The sequence below is a fragment of the Dreissena polymorpha genome, chromosome 15, assembly GCF_020536995.1.
Source record: "Dreissena polymorpha isolate Duluth1 chromosome 15, UMN_Dpol_1.0, whole genome shotgun sequence".
NCBI lineage: Eukaryota > Metazoa > Mollusca > Bivalvia > Myida > Dreissenidae > Dreissena > Dreissena polymorpha.
Window position 1 is genome coordinate 27,781,308 of NC_068369.1, and position 24,774 is coordinate 27,806,081.

Here is a 24,774-nt window from a genome sequence, read left to right on the forward strand (position 1 = left end):
ATAAATCTTATGCAAGTACTGGTTCTACCCAGGGAAAAGACTCAATAATGTTTCAATAAGCCGTAGGCTTTCAACGCAATTGAGATAAAAAATAATTAGGTTAAAACTAAATACGACACATTGTGTTTTTTTTATCTCACTCCACAACAAATGATAACAATCTATCTGACAGATTTGTTAATGTATTTTTCAATTGTAAATAGTTTTGTCATATTATATCTTTTGTATCAAATTGTATATTTTTATCACCCTTTTTTTATACTTCGCTTTTTGTACAAACGTGTTTGCATAGGAATGGAAGAACAGGAAACATTTATTGCATCATGACATAATTCATTTTTAACCAGGTTTTCCGAAGGAAAAAACTGGTTATTAGATTGGCGAATGCGGGCGGGCTGGCTGGCTGGCTGGCGGGCGGAACAAGCTTGTCCGGGCCATAATTATGTCGTTAATTGTGAGATTTAAAATCATTTGGCACATTTGTTCACCATTATTGGACGGTGTTTCATGCGAAAGAATTACGTTGATATCTGCAATGTCAAGGTCACACTTTGAGATCAAAGGTAAAAAATGGCCATAAATTATCTTGTCCGGGCAATAACTATGTCATTCATTGTGAGACTTTACAATAATTTGGCACATTTGTTCACCATCATTGGACGGTGTGTCATGTGAAAGAATAACATCGATATCTCCAAGGTCAAGGTCGCACTTTGAGTTCAAAGGTCAAAAATGTCCGGGCCATAACTATGTTGTGCATTGTGAGATTTTAAAATTATTTGGCACATTTGTTCACAATCATTGGACAGTGTGTCATGCAAAAGAATTATGTTGATATCTCTAAGGTCAAGGTCACACTTTGAGTTAAAAGGTAAAAAATGGCCATAAGTGAGCTTGCCAGGGCCATAACTATGTCGTTCATTGTGAGTTTTTAAAATCATTTGGCACATTTGTTCACCATCATTGGACGGTGTTTCATGCGAAAGAATTATGTCGATATCATTAAAATCATTTGGCACATTTGTTAACCATCATTAGACGGTGTGTCGCGCGAAAAAATTACGTCAATATCTCCAAGGTCAAGGTCACACTTTGAGTTCAAAGGTAAAAAATAGCCATAAATGAGCTTGTCTGGGCTATAACTATGTCATTCATTATGAGATTTTAAAATCATTTGGCACATTTGTTCACCATCATGGGACGGTGTGTCGCACGAAAGAATCACGTCAATATCTCCAATGTCAAGGTCGCCACGACTAAAAATAGATTTATTTTAAAACAAACTTACAAAGGGGGTTAATTTTGTTTGTTCATTTCAAAAGTTCAGTTTGAGTTGTCTCCCTTTATCAGATTTTTTTTCACAATGAAAACCTGGTTTTGTGACAATTTTGTCCCTTGTTAATCATTTGAACACAATAAAATATTTGATGTCTTTTTCCAGATTCACAAAATTTTGTGGTTTTGTTCAACGGCAGATTTACACATATAATCAGCAAATAATATATCAAAGCAGAAAAATAACATACTTTCATTTCGCATGATATTTTTGACCAGGTTCAATTAATCTGTTAATTTCAATATTTGGAGCTTTTTTCATTGTATTTAAAAATCATAAAACCAACTGTAGCTAACTAGAAGTAGAAATACACTGGTACATACATTTATTGTAACTGTTTCAGGCTGATTGTAAGCTATGTATGTTTATACATATCTATCATTTTAAACACCACTGAATGACTTGTTCAATTCATGAATGAATTACCAAGTATACAGGGTTAACTTTTTGTTAAAAGAACTGTCATCGCAGGACGTTATTTAAATTGACAGTTTAACAGTTTGAGGGTGATGGCTTTTTTTATAGGATATATTTGTGTTCATTTTTTACGATCAAGAAAGTATATTCTTTTCCAAAATAAACCTTCAACGAAACACCTTTGTAAAGTAAATGTGTGCCAATTCTGTGACTTTTATACAAATAATGATATAAGAACGTGAATCACTTAGTGATGTACATGTACATTGTATATATCATGTTGTCATACAGTATAACGTAAAGAACCATTCCAATTTCTAATCCATTATATTATATATAAAGCAATAAACAAATGAAAAATTTTCACAACCTGTTGTTATGTTTGTTGTTTAAGAAATTATTTTATATTTTGTTTGTTCACCTGTCAATACACGACGATTTTGGAGTTCCGATGCTGTTGAAACTGAGATTTAGTATACCACCCCTGTTGCACGTAAATGCATGGGGGTTAACAACATGACATATAATACATTAATAAGTATCCCATTATTTATCAGCCCATAAACTTGTCGTTATGTTGTTGTTTCTTTTCAAACAACACGAGTTTACGCCAGGTTAAAGTGAAACATTAATTATGAGAATGAGAAAATAATGTTTTCGCGAATGAAAATTTAAAAAATCTATGATCTAAAGTGGTTGAAATGCAATAATCTCCCATAACCAAGTTAATTTTTAACCAGGTTTTCCGAAGGAAAAAACTGGTTATTAGATTGGCGAATGTCGGTGGGCGGGCGTGCGGAACAAACTTTTCCGGGCAATAACTATGTCGTTCATTGTCAGATTTTAAAATCATTTTGCACATTTGTTCGGTGTGTCATGCGAAAGAATTACGTCGATATCTCCAAGGTCAAGGTCGCCACGACTTAAAATAGATTGAATTTGACACAAGGGGGGTAACTAGGAACAATCAGTAACAATGCACATTTTGAATTGTCTCCCTTTATCAGACTTTTTTTTTCAAATTGAAAACCTGGTTTTGTGACAATGTTGTCCCTTGTTTTTTATTTAATGCTGAAAAAACAGTGAAATTAATAAAAGTTTTTTAATCACTTATATTTTCCTAAAACAGTGAAATGATTGAAAGTTTTGTAATCACATATTTCGCTATAAATCACACACAAAAAATGAATATAATGTCGTTCCATCGAGGTGAAGAAGATATATGTCATTCCTTCAAATTGTAAAGTCACCGTCAGGCTAGCAAATGCCGTCTCGGACGTTTGCCCATCCGAAAATAATTACCACCTTGGAAATCGACCCTACACTGGCGCTCGATTGGTCACTGTCGGCTCGGGTACTTCTTAAATGTACACCGGGTACTCTTTAAGTATACGGGTAAGGAAAATATACTAACACTTACAGGGCCAATTTAGACTGTATCCGATTTTTATTCCCGCCATAAATCCGATGTCGTAAAACGCACTACAGAATACGAAACAGAAATCCTGCCTCAACATTCTTGTTGTAGTATGAGTTTCGAATATATAGAGGTTATTTTACAAAATATTGACATAAATATGACCATAATTAATTTGGAAAAAAGCAGACACCGACCAATTTAGCGTTATAATTCCCGGGTACGTGTTACTATATTTACCGTACCCGGGGTATATTGAAGTAAACGTAAGAGTACCCGAGGTGCATTTAAGTAGTACACGAGCCGACAATGTCCAATCGAGCTTCAATGGCTAAGACATCTGATTAAGGCCATGATAATTAGAAATACTTGTTCAAAATATTAAATATTACTCCTCATTGACAGTTGGTCTTAAATAATATTTAAATATTTCTAAAATACAGTCCCGATAACTATAGGGGCAAGTGTAAAGCTTAATTTGTTTTTTCTAACTATTTGTATCGCTTATCAACCTGTGAAAACATAATCCGAGTAATTTCTGAATGACGAAAGGGTCAGTTACCGGGGTTGAGAACCCAACACAGTCACGTGATACTGCACCCTGGTTACCAGGGTTGAGAACCCAACACAGTCACGTGATACTGCACCCTGGTTACCGGGGTGGCGCATGTCCGGGAGGGCAGATATGTACGGCTAACGTGTCCTACGATACAATTGAATAGACCCTTTTCACAATCAGCCAAAATTGATAAGAGGGCGAAGTCACGTGACTCTCAGAATTTCAGAACGAGGCTGAACGTGTATCCTATTCTAATAGTTCATATTTAAAAAAAATTCTTTAAAACAAATCAGGGTTTGACATCGAATTGTTTGATCACATTTCCAACTTCTCGTAAATTATTCATTTACGTTCATCGAAAATCACAAACATAGCACTGCTGTTTTGAACATCAAATACAAAGTTAAAATGATACTATAAATCAAATTATTTTATTCACACAACAAGTGATGTCCAATTGCGATAAGTGCGGAATTCAAATATCATTCAACTTCCACTCTCATTGATGTATGTTAAAGGGACATTTTCACAGATTTTGGCATGTATTGAAGTTTGTCATTAATTTTGCAAAATATGAGAAACGATCGCGGAATCGTCAGCTGTCCGATAATTACAGTCTTGTTTTTCTAGACTTCAATATCAGGGCGCAGGATCACGTGACTTTTTGGACTTTACAATTCAACGTTAATAGATGAAAACATCATGGAGCTTTTTTCAAATAACGTTTTACAACATTTTATTCTTAAGAATTTCATCTAGTGCATAAAAGACTGTTTTTATGCTGCTTATGGCAATTTGAAATACATCAGAATTACTTAAATACGCATGTGTTCTTGGCCAAAAAAATCGATGTGTACAGCATTTAAGTACATTGTTAAGCTGCACGCAACGTGGAATTGTGGCACTGATTTCAGACGTATTCAGGGATTTATTCTTACATCTTAAGATGTCGACACAAACTGCAAGAAAAACTGTTTTTATGCACTACAGATTCTTGCAAATTTATTTCAATAACTTGAGATATTAGCAAACATAAAGTTCTGAACGGTGTGTTTAAATTTTGTTTCGCTCGTGTGTAAACCCTTGTGAGCCCCGATGATCATGCACCCTGATATTGTTTCTCTAATATTGTCAAAGGCGTCCTTTTACAGGCGTGGATTCAGGCGACACTTGTACACTAGAAGTTCTGGTCCTGCCTGTGACGTCATTTAAACCGGAAATGTCACGAATTTTGCTGACGTCACGCTTAAATGATATCCGATTTGAGGTGCGATTCCTGTGGAAGCATTTTTGTACCAGCTTAAGAAATTTCTGGCGAAATTTTCGCCCGCTGATGCAATACAGGTAAAAATTCAGCGCATGGCTTAAATCCGAAAGCACAAACACGATTTGCATGACTAAATAATATTTCGCGACACCATGAGCGCTTTCCATCCACGACCAATAGGCTTTTACGATGAAAAACGTGCAGTTGGGTAAAGTTAAGACCACGAAGGCTACGGACACGGATAGCAGCATCACCGTAATCTGACGTTGATAATTTGAAGTCTCTGTGGAATGACGTTGTTCGGCAGAAAGATGACGTTTCTCTAAAGTCGACTTTCGGATTTTGAAAATTATTAATCCGTTAAATACTAGGATAAACAACGTCGGAAGGAACGCATATAGTGCTCCGTCAATCCAGTACCACGTAAACGTATGGAACGTACGAAAGTCCTGCTTTGACGCACACGTCCACGTTAGGAAGACGTCACTCATTTCTTCGAACGTGAACAGAAACTGAATATTTGCCAAGAAAACGACAATGAACAAAACTGCCAGTACGCAAATACTACTGCGTTTCTGGCACAGTTGTTTGACTTTCAGTGGCAACGTGACGGCGATGAAGCGTTCAAGCGTTAACGCTACCACTATCCAGTTAGCGTACATAACCGAGGTACTTCCTAACGCATAGAACCATTGACAACCTACGTCGCCGAGGCGCGAATTCGTGGCAGTGATCCGCACATACGAAAATTTGATCAATAACGATGTCAAATCCGCAACCGCCAGCGCTGCCATGTAGAGATCCGAGGATCTGAACGGTTTCATGTTTGATGACGTCACGAAGCAAGCGACGTTTCCGGGAATTCCGATTCCGCAAATGACGTATAGATAGTATCTATTTATAGCAGCCGCTATGTCGTATTCGACGTAATCGCTGTGTCTGTTCGAGTAGTAATAGATGTACTCCGAAGCGTTCTCGTTTGTGATATTTGCGTCACTGTTATTCCAGTTCTCCGTAGTTTCCATTTTAGTGGGTATATACGCAAGCACATTTGACGTTTCCATAGAAAATGTTGCTATGGCGTTGTTTAGGTTGCGTCGAAACGACCGTCATAGGTTCCTTCCACTTTTTATATCACGGTTTCATTAAATTGTTTACATTGTCATGACGTCAAGTTTTTGGGTAAATGTTTAGTTTAATAGTTGGCATTGTTGATATCCTGTTTATGTTTTCTTTTTCAATCTTCTTCATAAAACAAGGAATGTAGTTCGTCCTATTTTATTGTGCCTGGAAAGAAAAAAAAACGTCATATTGTAAAACATGACTTAATTTGTCAATTTGTATTTTTTTAACGATTCAATGACTTCAATTTTGTGAAACTACAGGTTTTGTTAACCGGTTTAAAATATTTAAAAAAAAATCAGTCATATACATTTCGTGTTTTTATAAGGAATATTTGAATAGAACAACTATCAGGACAATATCGTATTCCACAAAACATGTACCGGTTGTTATATTTTTCCATAATACGTGTATGGAACTTGTGACGCATTTTTAAAACTCCTGGAATTTCTGCTGTCATAATTATCCTCCCCCACCGTTAACCTGTCATTTGTGTGATGTTTAGTATCTGCTGCGTCCATTTAGCGTCGGGATCATAAATGTCTTAGCAGCCTTGAGTGTACTAGACGGGATTAGTCTCGTCTCTAATGTGTTTCGTGGAATTTACTATGGAATGCCGGGAATTCGACTCCCGGTCGGAAAAGATGCGGTAAAAATATCGACGTCTGACAAAGTCAGCGACTTCAAGGCAAACACTAAAGGACCCACCCTAGTTATACTTTCTACGGATTGGGTAAAGGTTTGCCCTTGTCCCCATCCTTAAGTTTCGTCGGAATTTAGGCGAAGCTAACTGTCCCAGGTTTTGACTTTTATTGAGTATTAAACTTCACCTTAAGCCAAAAAATGTTGAATAAATGTATAAATCCCCCCCCCCCCCCAGTAGAACCGAATGAATAATGCTGAAGATTTGATTGGATAAAAGAAAGAATTTCTCCAAATCTTTGTCTTTATCGTTCATTCGTTATTTCGTTCGTTCGATCGTTCGTTCTTTTTTTTCATTCATACGTTCGTTCGTTTGATCATTCTTTTTTTAATTAATTAATTAATATATTTATTAATTAATGTGTTCGTTTGTTTATTCATTCCTTCGTTTGTTCATTCATTCATTCATTCATTCATTCATTCATTCGTTCATTCAATCATTACTTTAGTCACCACTATATATGCATCCATCTATCTATCATTTATAGATGGTCATCGACAAGACCTTCAACCCTCAACACAAATGTACGAATGCTGTTTTGTAAAATATTCATTCAATCGGGAGCCATAATGTAAGTTATACTGCAGCTACCTTCGCGCAGAGATTTGACTGGAACCAGCATAGCTGGATCAAATTCCTGCCTTTATAACCGACCACGAGATGATAGCCAAGCCACGTGGTACAATTATTGTACCGTTGTTAATTTTACTTTTTTAAATTTAGGTATTTTATTTTTTAATTATGAACCTTAACATAAACATTATTTTCAAAATATAAAAGAAAATGATATAACTTTCATAATATAATACAAAAATGTACTTTAAACAAATCCTATAAAATTTGGTAGGATTTTCTTGTGATTACGATGGTACGTGAGAGCAAGGAACGACAACTCTGCATGGAGATTGCAACCTCAACGCAAATGTACGAATGCTGTTTTGTAAAATATTCATTCAATCCGTAGGCAAAAGGTGAGTTAAATAGGAGGACGACCATGTTATTGCATTTGCATGTGGTTTATCATTGAGAACGGACAAAGAAGCAGGAATTAAAGCTGTTATCGTTTCTATTTTACAATATTTCGAAACGTTAATTTAATGTGTTCCCAAACGGCTCAAAGTTTGTTTTTTTATAAAAGTAAACAATGCCCTTGTCGTATGAGAAACCACTTAAAGTTACTTATATATTTTTTAAATATTATGCTTTAGGTACATTTATCATATTTATAGTTACTCAGTTACCGGTACCAGTAGTGTTTAACTGATATAGCAATGTCTTATTAAATACAAACTGTGTCATGCGGACATGGGTCTTATGCCATATCATGGTGAAAATTCACGTGACTTTGTGGGGTTTGCAATTATACGTTCACGGATGTAAAAACACCGGAAATGGAGCTTTTTCATATCTATATATTTTTTAAATCTTACGAATTTCTACTAGTGCATTCAAGACAGTTTTTAATGCTGCTTATGGCAATGTAAAATACATAAGACTTAATTTATTTAATCAGCCTTTGTACTTGGCAATAAATTCGATGTGTGCACCATTCATGTGCACTGTTATGCTGCACGCAACGTAAAATTTGGGCACCGAGTTCCAGTCGTATTCAAGGATGTACTATGAATCTTAAAATATCGGCACCAACTATCTTCTATGCACTACAGATTTTTGCACATGTATTTCAATAATTTGTGATATTAATATATTTGTATACATGTATATATATTTGTATTTGTATTAACAATATTTGTGTTAACGGTGTTTTTATATTCTGTTAAGCCTGTGTGTAAACCACTGTGAACCCCGTTGATCCTGACCCCTGTATATGCGACCAGCGTATATCTATACCAGCCTGTGCGACCAGCGTATATCTATACCAGGCTGTGCGACCAGCGTATATCTATACCAGGCTCTGCGACCAGCGTATATCTATACCAGGCTGTGCGACCAGCGTATATCTATACCAGGCTGTGCGACCAGCGTATATCTATACCAGGCTGTGCGACCAGCGTATATCTATACCAGGCTGTGCGACCAGCGTATATCTATACCAGGCTGTGCGACCAGCGTATATTTATACCAGGCTGTGCGACCAGCGTATATCTATGCCAGGCTGTGCGACCAGCGTATATCTATACCAGGCTGTGCGACCAGCGTATATCTATACCAGGCTGTGCGACCAGCGTATATCTATACCAGCCAGTGCGACCAGCGTATATCCATACCAGCCTGTGCAACCAGCGTATATCTATACCAGCCTGTGCGACCAGCGTATATCTATACTAGCCTGTGCGACCAGCGTATATCTATACCAGGCTGTGCGACCAGCGTTTATCTATACCAGGCTGTGCGACCAGAGTATATCTATACCAGCGTGTGTGACCAGCGTATACCCATACCAGCCTGTGCGACCAGCGTATATCTATACCAGGCTCTGCGACCAGCGTATATCTATACCAGGCTGTGCGACCAGCGTATATCTATACCAGGCTGTGCGACCAGCGTATATCTATACCAGGCTGTGCGACCAGCGTTTATCTATACCAGGCTGTGCGACCAGCGTATATCTATACCAGGCTGTGCGACCAGCGTATATCTATACCAGGCTGTGCGACCAGCGTATATCTATACCAGCCAGTGCGACCAGCGTATATCCATACCAGCCTGTGCAACCAGCGTATATCTATACCAGCCTGTGCGACCAGCGTATATCTATACTAGCCTGTGCGACCAGCGTATATCTATACCAGGCTGTGCGACCAGCGTTTATCTATACCAGGCTGTGCGACCAGAGTATATCTATACCAGCGTGTGTGACCAGCGTATACCCATACCAGCCTGTGCGACCAGCGTATATCTATACCAGGCTCTGCGACCAGCGTATATCTATACCAGGCTGTGCGACCAGCGTATATCTATACCAGGCTGTGCGACCAGCGTATATCTATACCAGGCTGTGCGACCAGCGTTTATCTATACCAGGCTGTGCGACCAGAGTATATCTATACCAGCGTGTGTGACCAGCGTATACCCATACCAGCCTGTGCGACCAGCGTATATCTATACCAGCGTGTGTGACCAGCGTATATCTATACTAGCCTGTGCGACCAGCGTATATCTATACCAGCCTATGCGACCAGCGTATAGCCATACAAGCCTGTGCGACCAGAGTATATCTATACCAGCGTGTGTGACCAGCGTATACCCATACCAGCCTGTGCGACCAGCGTATATCTATACCAGCGTGTGTGACCAGCGTATACCCATTCCAGCCGGTGCGATCTGGAGCCACCATGATCGCTAATGAGACCACGAAACTTACGTGACTTTATAGTGGGTAGCTCCTGATCTGACTGCGCTAATGAATTACGTTGGTCGTATTTTACATAAGACCCGTTTTCGCATGACATGGCTCCTATATTATCTTGTGTGTGTATATCGTTGAGAGATACCAGTTATCTGTTATCAGGTAACTGTTGCGAAAACTTACCTATGAAACCCGTTACATGTTTTATACGAGTTAACACCGTTACAGTACAGTTCAAGGTAATATAAAACTTTGCATTAATTCATTTTAAAATATATGTTCGGGTGCATCTCTCACTTCCTCTCGGATTATTCATGAATTAAGGTACGTGTTAACGACCATCGATTGGCCTTTAACAACCAATTAATATGCTTGTTATTTTACAATGCATATTGTTTGCATCGTTTTTGTTTTGATACTGACGCATGCAAATTAAGTTACTCGACCTAACCTAACATATGGTGACATTTAATGACTGATGCATTATTGTAATTATTTTTTTGGTAATGTGAAATGAAACAAATATATTGAATGCCTAAAATATATAAACGAAATGACTGTAATTTGCGATTAAATATATAATTATTACATAATTAATTAATAGATAAATAAAAAGATAAATAAATAAATTGTATATAAATAAACGTACGAACGAACTAATCATTCAACCAAAAAACGATCAAACAAACAAACAAATAAATAACTTCATCGTGTATTTGTATTACCATATTTACTTCTAATCGTATATTCGCATATAATTCCACTTTTTTTATTAATATTCTAAAAGTGTATGAAAGTACCTGTATAACTAATTCACCCTTTCGTCGGCGACAAAACCCGTTTGCACCGTAACTGAAAATGATCCGAATATCCTTTCTACAGGTTTCGATTTGACACTTTACAAGACACAGCCGTATTGTTTGGGAATTCGATTTCAATATCAATTATAGGAAAGATGTTTCCCGTTTGGGCAAACAGGAAAGATGTCAAACAAATGTGCAAAGCAAGATTGAGTTTTTCAATTTGGAGTTATAGTTGATTATGGGTAAATTAACCACGAGTTTAAGTTCTGGGCCCGTATCCAATAAACCATTCTCAGACCCAAGAATAAAGAAAATATTTAGAGCCAAGAATGATATAACTGGGTCGCGCTCTGCGAAAATAGGGCTTAACGCATGGGCATCAAGTGTCGTCCCAGATTAGCTTGTGCAGTTCTCTATAGTGTGTTTATCAGTACAAAACTGAGCTGCTGATAAGCAAGGTATCAACGATAATGCAACAATTAAATTCAGAATCTCACATTATCCAAATTATTGTTTGGCAATCGAGAAACACTTAGAACCACAAATTATCTGAGCAAAATAAATCTATACCGTTTTATTGATCGTTGTTTATCGATCAGTATACAACGATAAACACGAACGTCTCTCACACACGCACATATTCGCCCGCACGGCATATTATTAATATTATTTTTTTTTGTACTGTGATTAGAATAGCCCGACTGCATTGTCATGGCCCTCGTGAATTATTCGCATAATTTTACATGAATTTTGTTTTGTTCATTAAAGTTTTGAGCAGTGGTTGGTACACGCTTCTCCCCTCTGCGATCCGGGTTCAATCCCTGTACCCGGGCGCATGTGAGCTTGGTTGGTGTCCACCATACCGGACATGCGGGGTTTCTTTCGGGTACTCCGGCCTCCCCTTACACCAAAATTTAAAATATGTCAATAACAACCAAATAGCTGGAAACTGCAGCTGTAATTCAAAATTTGTCCCAACGTTCACGAGTCTAGTATGTAAGGAGTTTTGCACAAGTTAATTCAACAACATACTCGTTTTCATACACACGTACAGTTTATTTCACGTTCGTGCAGTAAAATATATGATACCTGTTTTAAGATAAAGTTACCCAGCAAGTGTTGTAACAGTGTGATGCAACAGCGAAAAGCACTGGCCCAGATCTTGGCATACGTTCTTTAGAAGCGGTACGGATTTAACAAGTCCTGATTTTCTTTGTCAAGGAACGTATGCGAATAATGTGTTTAATGCTGATTATTGTTAGATTTTTTTCTTAATGCTCGAATCGTTGTCTTTTAAATTAAATTGTAACAATTTGTAATTTCGCTAAATCACGTTATGGCTGCATCCATTATGGCGTCTGCCTGTAAAGCGTTTGTTTCGCGTGCAATTATTGCATAGATCCAGCAAATTATTTTGTTAAATGAAATCCATGACAATATTTACCAACATCCGCGCAGAGATTTGACAGGAACCAGCATAGCTGCATCAAATCTCTGCCTTCATAACCAACCACACGATGATAGCCTTGCAACGTGGTACAATAATTTTACCGTTGTAATTCCAACTCTTTTTTAATTAAGGTATTTTTTTATTATGTATCTAAACTTATAAACTATTTTCAAAATATCAAAGAAAATGATACTACTTTTCATAAAATAATTCTCTGGTAGGATTTTCTTGTGATGGCAGGGATTGCATGTGAGAGCTCTGCGTGGGGAATACATATTTACACGACCTATTTTACCAGTGGTACTCGGATGAGGTAATTACCATCTCCACGCAGAGTTGTGGTTCTTTGCTCTCACATACAATCTCTGCCATCACAAGAAAATCCTACCAGATTTGGTAGGATTTTATTTTATTGGTTAAAGTATTATGAAAAGTAGTATACTTTTATTTTACCTGTTGAACATATTGTATAAGTTTAGGTTCGTCAAAAAATTAATTACCTAAATTAAAAAATAAGTCAAAGTAACAACGGTAAAATTATTGTACCAGGAATTTGCTGGTTCCCGTCAAATCTCTGCGCGGAGGTTGGGTAATTACGTGACAAACAAAATGACGACACCAATGCCGAGTTTTTTCGCCGTTTTATACCCTTTATTACTGCTACTGAAAAGGATACCATAAACTAAACTGCGGCAAACCGATTGAAACCTATCTGGAGCGTGTTTTAAATAACTTTGGTCCAATCACAGGGGCTGGAACGATGTTGGGATTTTATAATATTTAAAGTGTATATTGACCAAGAATTTCTAAAATCAAAATAGTAACTATTATTATTTTTGATTCTGATTTTTTGCTTTTTTAGTCAAAACAATATATTATACTATCCCAGCATGGTTACAGATCCCTCCCCCCCCCCCCCCCCCCCCCCTGGGCGTACAATGCTATGCTACGTTTAAGCGAGTGCTGGTATTTCGCAATTTCACAAGATTAAAGTTGACGTTTCTCTGAATGTTTCTATGTTGATGTCGCTGAGGACGAAGTTGCGGTAGGGGGGGGGGGGGGGTGATTATGTGGATGATGATGAGGGGGAGAAGAAGGAGTAGGATAAGAAACGATATTATTGAAATGATATTTATCAATATCAGGTCAACGGTCAGACAACTTAATGCCAAGATGGCCGCCCTCTTGCAGAATAAATGCAAGTTTCTTTGCAGTGACCTCGGCAAACATGCTAGAGATCAGAAGGCTGGACATTTTAAAACCAACATGGCCGACCTCTAAGAAAATAAATGCAATTTTTAACTTTCAGTGATCTATAAATCGGCCAAAGTCCAAAAGGTCATATGTCTAAAAACTAAAATCTAAGCAGATCTCTTATCAGATCTCAGAACTCATAATAAGTCAAGTTTCATTTCGTTGACCTTGTAAATCTGGTAAAATGTTCGGAGGTCAGACATTTTAATACCAAAATGAACCGACTGCTCAAAAAATGAATGGAATTTTACGTTCGGTTACTTCAAATAATAGGTCAAAGTTCAGAAGGTAAGACGATAAGGTAAAAGAAACAAGATGACCGTCCTCTCGAAAAATAAATTGTAATCTTTTCAGTGAAATCAAAAATCAGGCCAAAGGTCAGAAGGTCAGAAATATAAAAATCCAAGATGGCCGACCTCTCGCAGAAAGAATGGGATCGTTTCGAGAAGCCGGAACACAGTCACGTGTATAAGCAGATCGCGACAGTGATGCACAAGGGAATATCACAGGAAGAGGTGGCGCAGTTCTATAGCAAATGGGCAGACGACCTGCAGTATGAGAAAGTAACTGGATAAGGATAAAATGTCACATAAAAATGCAACAATCGGCAATTTATTCTTATAAAATCATAAAAATTCAGATGTAAATTCTTTCATAAATGTATACTAGTAAAGCTAAGTTAATGTCAATGTGGTTGACGTCCGCATCTTACAGGAGCTACCAGAAGACGTTTACAATGCGCCAATTGTGACAGCAGCAGCGGCCGCCGACGGAATGACGGCGGAGGAAAAAGCGTCGGTGCGTGTGTTTGACGTCGCTGCCGGCACCGGCTTGTGCTCTCTTTGGGTACGCATGAGGCTTAATAAACGCGTGAATTACGTGTTTAATGGTAAGTAATGCTCGATTGGTCATTGTCGGCTCGGTACTACTTACATGTACCCCAGGTACTCTTAAGTCTCTTAAGTATTTATATACATTATATATTAAATGTCGTAAACAACATTCCTCATATGACAAAGGTTTAGGAAATATCTGAACTTCTCTAAATTTTAATAAGATAATTATGGGCCTTCTTAGTTTTAACACCAAACTTGTTTAACCCATTTATGCCTAGCGTCTAGAAAAAAGGCCTTGGCAAACAGCGTAGACCCAGAGGAGACGCCGCATGATCTCATCAGGGTCTGCGCTGTTTGCTTTAAGGAATTTCTGTAATAAATATTATTAATATAGAAATAAATATACTAGACATCCCTTATGTTGGAAATAAATTGATCCAATTTAGTAGGATGGGAGAGTCCACTAGGCATAAATGGGTTAAACTAATAAGAATACTGTTATTGTAACAACATTTTGTACGCAAAACTCAACAAAACTTATTTGTAATTTTCACATTAAAGCCCCATAAACACTCAAAATATTTCGTATATATTTCGAAAGACAAAGTTAACACTTAAAAAATCAGTGTACCTTTTAGCAATAGCCAACATTGCAACGTTGGATGTGGTCTGTTAAAATAGATTTAACGAGATACAAAATCCTCGGTTATATTTTGTGTGTGACAATATATTCAATGTAAATATCCGGCGACTATATCCGAACATTTCGAGCGAACGCGAGGTTGGATGCGCACAGAGTCGGAAGCTCGACGCTGCCCGAAGCCAATCTCGCGCTTGCTCGTAAATGTTTGGATATTTATTTTCCTTATGGTGCATTGTAACCGCCCTGAACGCATTTCACGGTCATATAACGTTTTCGTATCTTCGTTCCCACGGTTTCCAACACATCGGTCATATGATGTTTTCATAGCTTCGTTCCCATGGTTTCCAACACATCGGTCATATGATGTTTTCATAGCTTCGTTCCCACACTTTCCAACACACCGGTCATATGATGTTTTCATAGCTTCGTTCCCATGGTTTCCAACACATCGACGGCCTTGACCCCTCGGAGGGAATGCTGGCGAAGGCTCGGGCCAAGAACTTATATGATCGCTACATATGCGACTTTATCACGGATAAGAGGCTCGACATTAACGACGGTACGATTGTTTTGTTGTTTCTAACTCGTATATCATCATCGTTTCAAACATCACCACAATTATAATCACCGTCGTTGTTGTAATAATCGTTTTCATCATCAATATCATATCATTATTAAGCGTTCACGATTATTATTATTTTATTGTTAATATGATCAAAATTCCATCAACAATATTTATTATTCCAATTGATACGATCTAAAATTAAAAATGCAAACATTATTTTTAATTTAATAAAGATTTGATGAAAAACAAGATTATGTAAACACGCTGCAGATCTAAATGATTCTTTGTTCAGAGAAGTACTTTTGGTCAAATTGAAGATCTTGTGAATTTTGAAAGTATTGCAAGACGCTTTAGTATTAGAATTATCGTTCTAGACAATGCTAACCATACCCTAACTCTAGACGCTTTAGTACATGTATGACAATAATTCTTGTAGATAATGCTGTTGTCAGTAATTTTGTTTTTAATGCTACAATGGTTGTAGATAATCTCGATGTGGGTAATTTTCTTTTCACCTTTGCTTCCACCTTTGCTTCGGTTACACTTTAGTTTAAACCTATTTATTTAAGCTCGATTGCATAGAAATCCTAAGGCTTATTTGAAACGCTCTCGAGTCCGTTATCTGGGACTAAAATCAGTACTGGTGTCTGTGTGGGGGATCTCAAGAAAGCTCCCACATTGGGGATCGAGCCCTTGACCTCCCAGTCGATATGTATGTATGTATTTCTTTTGACCTTGCAGTCAAGGATAACCCATGAAAGTGCATGCACTTATTTCCAATGGGGTCCTTTGGTTTTTGCTGAAGAGACAACAAGCAGAAGAGACAGTAGTGGGATACAAGGAATCCGGGTGCGATACCCTAGCTTTATGCGAATAGATCCTATGGTTTGTTTACGTACTCAGTGTATAGCACCGATACACGCAGGAATTACCTGGGTTTCATTCCAGTACATCTCTAGATGGGTGGGAAACACTTGAAGCATTTCTGAAATTTCCAGTGCCCCGGCCGGGAATGGAACCGGGGACCTCTGGAATGGTAGACCAGAGTGTTACCACTCGACCACCGCACCACCCAATAGGCGGATAGCATATCCATTACGCGACGTTGGTTACTGTTTCAGACACGTACGATGTGCTGACAGTCAGTGCAGGGCTTGGCGAGGGACATATCCCGTGCTGTGCTCTGTACGAGATGGTACGAGTTGTCAAACCAGGTATTTCTAAGATGAAAACAGTCCAAGAGGGGCTAATCACGTGATCGTCAAGATGGCGAATTCCATGTCGAGACAGTTATTTTTCGCCGTTTTATACGCTTTATTACTTTTGTTTCATTGTTAAATGAAGCTCACTTTCCAGCCATATCAGTAAAAAGGTGATTAGCGTTTATTTCGTATTTAAATTCGCTTTATATTTCGACTTAATCCCCGCGAATTTTTCTTAACGGAGCTGTAATTAGGTCATCCCGCTATGAAATTTCGCAGCGAGTAAAGTCGAGATATAGAGCGAATATTACCAGTAATACGAAATAAACACTAGTATCTTTCTTGTTGATATGGCTGTAAAGTTAGCGGAATTAAAAAAAATAATACAAGCTATAAAGGGTATCAAACGGCGAAAAATACCTGCCCAGCATGGACGTCGCCATCTTGGCTATCACGTGATTATCCCATCAGGTTCAGGCGGGTCAAATACTGCGGCAAAAGTCCTGCCAGTCAAGTTTTAAAAATGTTCGCCAGTTCATCGCATATCATCGTTTTTGCAGTCTGATGGAAATCATCGCAATTACTACGGAATACCGTTAGGGCCATCGTGGTTACACATTAAAATCCTGAGGGCGACAATGCGATAGTGCAATAGTACGATGGCGACAACGCGCTAGTACGATGGCGACACTCCGATAGTACGATGGCGACGATGCGATAGTACAATGGCGATAGTGCGACAACGCGATAGTACGATGGCGACAATGCAACAACGCGATAATACGATGGCGACAATGCGATAGTCATATCGTACTGTCGCCATCGTATCATCCCATTGACACAATCGTACTATCGCATTGTCGCCATCGTATTATCGCTTTGTCGTACTGTCGTCATCGTATTATCGCATTGTCGCCATCGTACTATCGCACTGTCGCCGTTGTATTATCGCACTATCGCATTGTCGCCAGCGTACTATCGCACTGTCGCCATCGTATTATCACACTATCGCATTGTCGCCATCGTACTATCGCACTGTCGCCATCGTATTATCGAACTGTCGCCATCGTACTATCGCATTGTCGCCATCGTACTATCGCGTTGTCGCATTGTCGCCATCGTACTATCGCGTTGTCGCCATCGTATTATCGCACTATCGCATTGTCGCCCTCTGGATTTTAATGTGTAACCACGATGGCCCTAACGGTATTCCGTTAATTGCTCCTCTTATGTACTGTTTGATAGTTTTAAGATTTATGCAGAAATTAAAAATAATTTGTTTTAAACATATTTATAATGGTTCTAACGATTTGAATACTTAAACATTTCTAAAACAATATCATTTGCAGTATAGACATTTTCATACGTGGGACCTGAATGCATGAAAACATCTTAGCAAAAACTTATGTAAATGTATTTAACTAAACAATATCCTACTTAAATCACTTTGTTCGTGCTGAGGTCTTTTTTACATTACATCTTTTCAAGCAAATAAATATTGCTGAATGGAGAAATATTTTATTATTTTGAAAACGGAAATTATACATAGACTTTCATATTGAAACTTTAACTTGTAAGTTTTCTTTTGAATACAATTAAAATTTAGAGTTGTCCAGAAAGCGAACGGTCTCTTTTTGTTTTTCAGGTGGTCGCATTGTCATCGTAACTCGAGCCCAGCACCTAGAGACTGTGGAGGAGTACAGAGACCGTCTCGAACCTCTTATGGACCGTCTTGAAGTCGAGGGAAAATGGCAGAAACTGGAGCGGAAAATATTTCCTGGATTTTTCTTGGATAAAGAAGGAATTCTGTGGAAGTACCAAGTGTGCTAAGAGTGCATGTCAGGAACGATATAATTACTGTTTCATGGGGTGAATTCGCGGTTCCCGTACCTTGTAAATACGAAGACGCTCATATTTAGGGACTATTTAATGGTGTATAAACGTTCGTTCGAAAGTATACCGAAATAATTAACCCATTTATGCCAAGTAGACTATCCTTTGCTTCAAAATTGGATCAATTTATTTCTAAAATAAGGGCTATCTGGTATATTTATTTTTATATTTAGAATATTTCTTACAGAAATTCCTTTAAGCAAACAGCGCAGACCCTGATGAGACGCCGCATCATGAGGCGTCTCATCTGAGTCTACGCTCTTTGCCAGGGCCTTTTTTCTAGACGCTAGGCATAAATGGGTTAATACGTTTTTCACAGATTCGTTATCGAATAAGTTGGAAATCACAGTACAACAATAAAACGTAGCAACTTTGCGTTTGTTTTCCATAGCATGGTCTTGTAACGAAATCAAGTACTAGGAATTTCGACCATTGAATTCGTAAAGTTTTATGCGTGCTGACAAAACGACGGAAAGGGTCAAGTTGATTTTCGCGTGTCGACCTTCGAGGTCGATGCTAGACATACAAGCGATGCACGATATGACACTCGACATTTGAAGTCGACATGCGACAATCAATATTTGAGGGTCGCATATCACGCTAGGTTTAAGAAAAAAAAGATTGCTGACAATCTTGACTGTCGACTGAATTGTCGACTGTCATATCGTGCGTCGCGATGAATGTCTCGTGTCGCTTCGCATGTTGACTTCAATTGTCGCATGTCGACTTCAATTATGTCGACCTTCAAGCGCGACACTCGACATTTGAGCGTCGCATGATACGACGCGCGACATGCGATATGACACTCGACACTATCTCGAGCAAATATCGCGCAAAATTGTTACATCAACAAACCTCGTTTTCAAGATACACCTTATGAGTTTATAAAAGAAGAAACGAGTACGTATATCATCCGGAAACAATATGTTTAACACAGATCAGCATGAATGGATTTTTGGCAACGAATAGCCTCCATAGTTACAGACTATACAGGATAGATTACGATTCTTTTTTTGCGAAAGTTGTCGACTTAACATTTCAGGATTAGGGTGCCTTCACCTATCGGTATCTGATTTGACCTGATGTGACTGCCACTCCGGATCACTCTGGATCAGCAGAGGACTCCGGAAATAGCCGATGTATCGCGATTGACTCCGCTTAGCGAACGATTTATTGCATATATTGCGGAGTTTCCGGAGATAGCCGTTGTATCACGATTGACTCCGGATCATCGAACGATTTATTGCATATATTGCGGAGTTTCCGGAGAAAGTCGATGTATCACAATTGCTGTGACTGCATGTGTACCTCATCGTTGCCCCGTTACAGTTTACTTTATGCTGGCGCACAATCTTCACGCAGTTGTCGTTCCATGCTCTCACATAAAATTTCTGCCATCACAAGAAAATCCTTCTAGATCTGGAAGGATTTTTGTTAGTATGTTATTATGAAAAGTAGTATAATGTTCTTTTATAGTCTAAAAACCTATCGGTAAATGACACGTGTCTTGAATTGTGAGATAAAACAACCGAAATATTAGTATCCATGATAAAAGGGAAATCGTTTAATTATCTAGCCACACATGTGTGACGTATGCAAGCCAGAATAGTCTATCGACAATTGCCAATTTGATATCAATAAGACTGTGTGACTTCAAGTTTCTTTCGGAATGTATAGTGCTTTGATGTTCTATTTACAAGACGCAATTATTTTTTTTAAAATCCGCGTCATGCGAAAATGGGTCTAATGCAATATACTGCCAGCGTGGCTCCAGCACAGCATTCGCGCAGTCTTGTCGGAATATGCATACAGAATAGGCTACTCTGGCGATACCACGATACATTGCGTGCTTTTTATAGCGGAAAGCGTAGCCCCTGACATGACTGTGTAAGTGCGCATGCGTAGCCCCTGACCAGACTGTGTAAGTGCGCATGCGTAGCCCCTGACCAGACTGTGTAAGTGCGCATGCTGAGCTTAAGCTACGCTTTCCGCATTAACATAAGATCCATTTCCGCATGACGCGTATGTTACCGTTTTATTTGAATGTGTGGAAAGAAAACTGCGTTTTGATTAATATCAACATATTCCATGATTCGATGACGAAAAAATAAATTCAAAATAAACCATGTGATGTAATCTCACGTAGTAAAATTTGTTTGAATCTACGAACACTGTTATGTGGTTAAATATTCGTGCACATCATGACACACATTGCATGCGGTGGATATGCGACTATTCAGTGAAAAAAGAGCACAGCAATGCTAAAACCTTTGTTTTTATTTTAATAACTTAGAAACGTAAATTGTCTACCTTTATTTCAAAGTCAGGATATACGTCGAATATCTTTAAAAAAAGAAAAGATATTTCTTGAGTTCTTTTCTGGTAGTATATTCGGGGTTGTTTACAGTAAACTACATAACTCACAACAACCGACTGACGTACGGTGCAGTATGTCAACCGCATCTTTCGCTGGTCCACTTCTGTCGTTATTTAAATCAATAAACGTACGTCAAATGTGAGGTAACCTTGCGTCAGCCTAACGGTGTCCGAGCTGACTTTGCAAAGTTTCATCAAATTTATGTTTTGGTCCTGCGTTCTTGCGTGCGTCTAGTCTACGGGTCTGGGGTCGTATTCCAGTAGCATCTTAAGTTAAATTTTATTCTTATCCTTAAATACATTTAAAGCTGAGCTGATTTAAAAAAAAGTTCCGGTTCGTTAATAAACATTGCCGCCAAGGGGGGGGGGGGGGGGGGGGGGGGGGCGTGCAGTTTTGCTTACAGTAGTAAAGCCTTGTAAACACTAGAGACGTCGCATTTTAGTCCAATCTTTATGAAAGCTGTTAAGAACAAATGTTCATATGATATCTGGGCCGAGTTCGAAATTTGTTCCGGTATGTGTAAAAAAAAATGTCTACCAGTGGGCGGAACAGTTTCTATACTATGGCTATAGTAAAAGCTTGTTAACACTCTAGAAGGCACATTTTTAGTGTTATCTTCATGAAAATACACACGGTCAAAACATGTGTTTTAATGATATCTCAGCTGAGTTTGAAAATGGCTGCGGCACGTTTTTCTTGCATGTTTATACAAAAAATTGCTTCAGAAGTCACATTTTAGTCCAATTTTCATTAAACTTGATAAAAACATTCGTTCGTATGATATACCAACTGAATTCGAAAATGGTTCCGCCCTTTTAAACATATGACCACCAGGGGGGGGGGGGGGAGAGGGAGCAGGGCAGTTGTCCATATATGGCATTAGTAAAATCTTGTTAATACTATAGAAGTAACATTTTTTGTCCAATTGTCATTAAACTTGGTCAGAACATTATATTTTGGCTGAGTTCGCAAATGAGTCCGGTTTGTTGAAAAACATGTCCACCAGGGGCGGGGCAGTTCACCTTATATGGCTTTAGTAAAAGCTTGTTTACACATTAGAAGTCACATCTTAGTTCAATATTCATGAAACTTGGTAATAACCTTTGTTCTTATTATATCTAGGTCGAGTTTGAAAATGCTTTTGCTCTGTTGCAACAAAAGGCCGCCAGGGGGGCGAGACAATTTTACTTATATGGCTATGGTGAAATCTTGTAAACACTATTGGTGTCACGTGTTAAGTCAAATATTCATTAAACTTGGTCAGAACAGTTGCAATATTTGAAATTGGGATGTAAGATACAAAAGTAGGTCACTTGGTCAAATAAAAAAGCTTAGTAACATCTAGAAGTTAAATTTCAAGTCATTTCATCACGAAACGTGGTCAGAACATTTGTTTTACTGATATCTCATTCAACGTAAAAATAAAAATTTGCTTCGATATTAAATATGTATGTTTCATAAAGAACTTTTATTATTCTGAACTCCATATTCTCAGAATATTTAAATACCTAAAGGTCTCAGGTGAGCGTCTGATGGCCCATGACCCTCTTGACTTTTATGAAGCCTTACTGGCTAAACATTCTCCATCCAGGCAGTGACCATGTACTCTTTGCCTCTGAATCTTCTTCAATAATCTTTCCAGGACTTGACAACTTGGAAAGAAACTGTTTGATTTATGGGTTAGCTTGGAATGTTATTTTGTCTGGAATTTTTACTGAAGTTTCTTACAGAAACTTTTCTGAGTGTTTCAGTTTCATTTTCACTTGAACGTGCGAACTGTTCACTGGTGACTGGGATATTATATGGTAGCATGGGTGACTGATGGTAGTTTCGAACACTGACTGGAAAATATAATGTTTCTTTAATTAAATAATGGATATGAAAGAATAAGCATATATCCTGGCACAATCTACTTCATGTTAAAACCCTTTTTCAAACGCATTGGGAAAATATATGTTTCACGTACTATTTTGATCCTAATTTCTCGAAATTCGCTTTTATTTTGTTAACCTTGGTTGTGAAGTTGCATTAATTTGTATTTTATTATCATATTTTAGGCAATTACGGTATAATATAAGATGAACTTTCCAAATTTTGTTTACCCTTCACTAATTTGGAATTAATCACACGAAAAAGAATGTTTGATCATAATAAATCACGGCATAAACGTATTGTTCGGAGTTGAACACGTTGAACGTTGACCGACTTACATTTTGTTTTTAAAATATGCCCTACAATATATCATCGGTTGTGTTAAGACTGTTTGACAACAATCAATTCTTTGTTTCCCCTGGACAAGGACGTTGATTTATAAACAGGGCTTGAGCACAAGGACCTGTTTCGCCTACTAGGTGGTTCAACAGCCTATTTGCTACAGTACATTACAATTCAATTTCATGCCAGCGAGATTTAAAAACGAGCAAGTTCTTATAATGTATGATGGACACAAATGACTTGTGTCACTTTCCTTGCTTCATTAGGCGGAAATGAAAAACACAATGCAAATTTTATTGCCTCCTAACTGCAGCCATATTTTCAGCCACTGAATTTAAGTTGTTGCTGTCCGTTTCAAACCGCATGGAATTCTGCTTTTGCAACAATATTCGTGTCACAGGGCGGAAAATTGTAACAAAATACATCAGCGTAAACTTTAAGCAAATTTCAATCGACATTCAAGAATAGTGACATATAACCATTCCATCCAAAGTATTTTCTACTGAGCATAATGCGCAATCTTCTGTTGTTTTTTTTTTAAAATTACACAGATGAAAACACCACATTGTAAAAAGGAGAGGACTTCCTTAACAAAAAAACCAAGAACTAAATATTTGTCCAATCGTTACTCAAACAAGAAGCACACTTAGTAAAATTGTGGGTGGCAAACCTATTACCGAGGACAAAAATGTAGACAATATTAAAATGAATAATGATTAACATAAAAAAAGCACAAACGTCAACGCAGAAAACTCATAATAAAAAGACCAGTGTAACAACTGCAGGTGCATCATTTAAAAGTCGTTATGCGGACAATTAACAGATAGGAACATAGTTGAGGCGAATTTCATAACTTCACACCAGACACTATCCAAAACCCTCAAAATAATAAAATTTGGTAAATATGAGCAATTTTCTGGATTTGTTCACATTGTGGTGTTTGTCCATAATAAGAGTTGTCCGAGGAAACACGTTCCTATGTTCAATTTATTAATAAACTACTACTTAATGAATCTACAAAAAGAGGGATATTTAGACAAGGGCTGTTTGTAAAACATGCATGCCCCCCATATGGGCTGTCCGTTGTAGTGGCAGCCATTGTGTGAATACGTTTTTTGTCACTGTGACCTTGACCTTTGACCTAGTGACCTGAAAATCAATAGGGGTCATCTGCGTGTCACGATCAATGTACCTATGAAGTGTCATGATCCTAGGCAAAAGCGTTCTTGAGTTATCATCCAAAAAGCATTTTACTATTCGGGTCACCGTGACCTTGACCTTTGACCTTGTGACCTCAAAATCAATAGGGGTCATCTGCGAGTCATGATCAATCTACCTGTGAAGTTTCATGATCCTAGGCATATGCGTTCTTGAGTTATCATCCGAAAACCATTTTACTATTTCGG

General features: G+C 38.0%; 1 protein-coding gene across 3 annotated transcripts; it reads left to right on the forward strand.

Moving 5' to 3' along the window:
- Positions 1-10,284: 10,284 nt before the first annotated feature.
- On the forward strand, positions 10,285-19,150 carry LOC127860718 (demethylmenaquinone methyltransferase-like). Of its 3 annotated transcripts, none has more exons than XM_052398986.1 (6): positions 10,285-10,370; positions 13,993-14,201; positions 14,353-14,484; positions 15,541-15,676; positions 16,804-16,896; positions 18,530-19,150. In XM_052398986.1, the coding sequence occupies exons 2-6, from the start codon at positions 14,046-14,048 to the stop codon at positions 18,712-18,714; spliced, it is 702 nt and encodes a 233-aa protein (XP_052254946.1). In that variant the 5' UTR covers positions 10,285-10,370; positions 13,993-14,045; the 3' UTR covers positions 18,715-19,150. The 3 variants fall into 3 exon arrangements, with proteins under 3 accessions (XP_052254946.1, XP_052254945.1, XP_052254947.1); XM_052398985.1 differs by having other exon boundaries at positions 10,292-10,455; XM_052398987.1 differs by lacking the exon at positions 16,804-16,896 and having other exon boundaries at positions 10,292-10,455.
- The last annotated feature ends 5,624 nt before the right edge of the window (positions 19,151-24,774 follow it).

Excerpts from the sequence above, each read along its gene's own strand:
- LOC127860718 (XM_052398986.1), top strand. The coding sequence starts at position 14,046 with ATGGCCGACCTCTCGCAGAAAGAATGGGATCGTTTCGAGAAGCCGGAA. Across the intron at positions 14,202-14,352 it reads ACGACCTGCAGTATGAGAAA|GAGCTACCAGAAGACGTTTA; the intron begins GTAACTGGATAA and ends CGCATCTTACAG. Across the intron at positions 16,897-18,529 it reads GGTACGAGTTGTCAAACCAG|GTGGTCGCATTGTCATCGTA; the intron begins GTATTTCTAAGA and ends TTTGTTTTTCAG.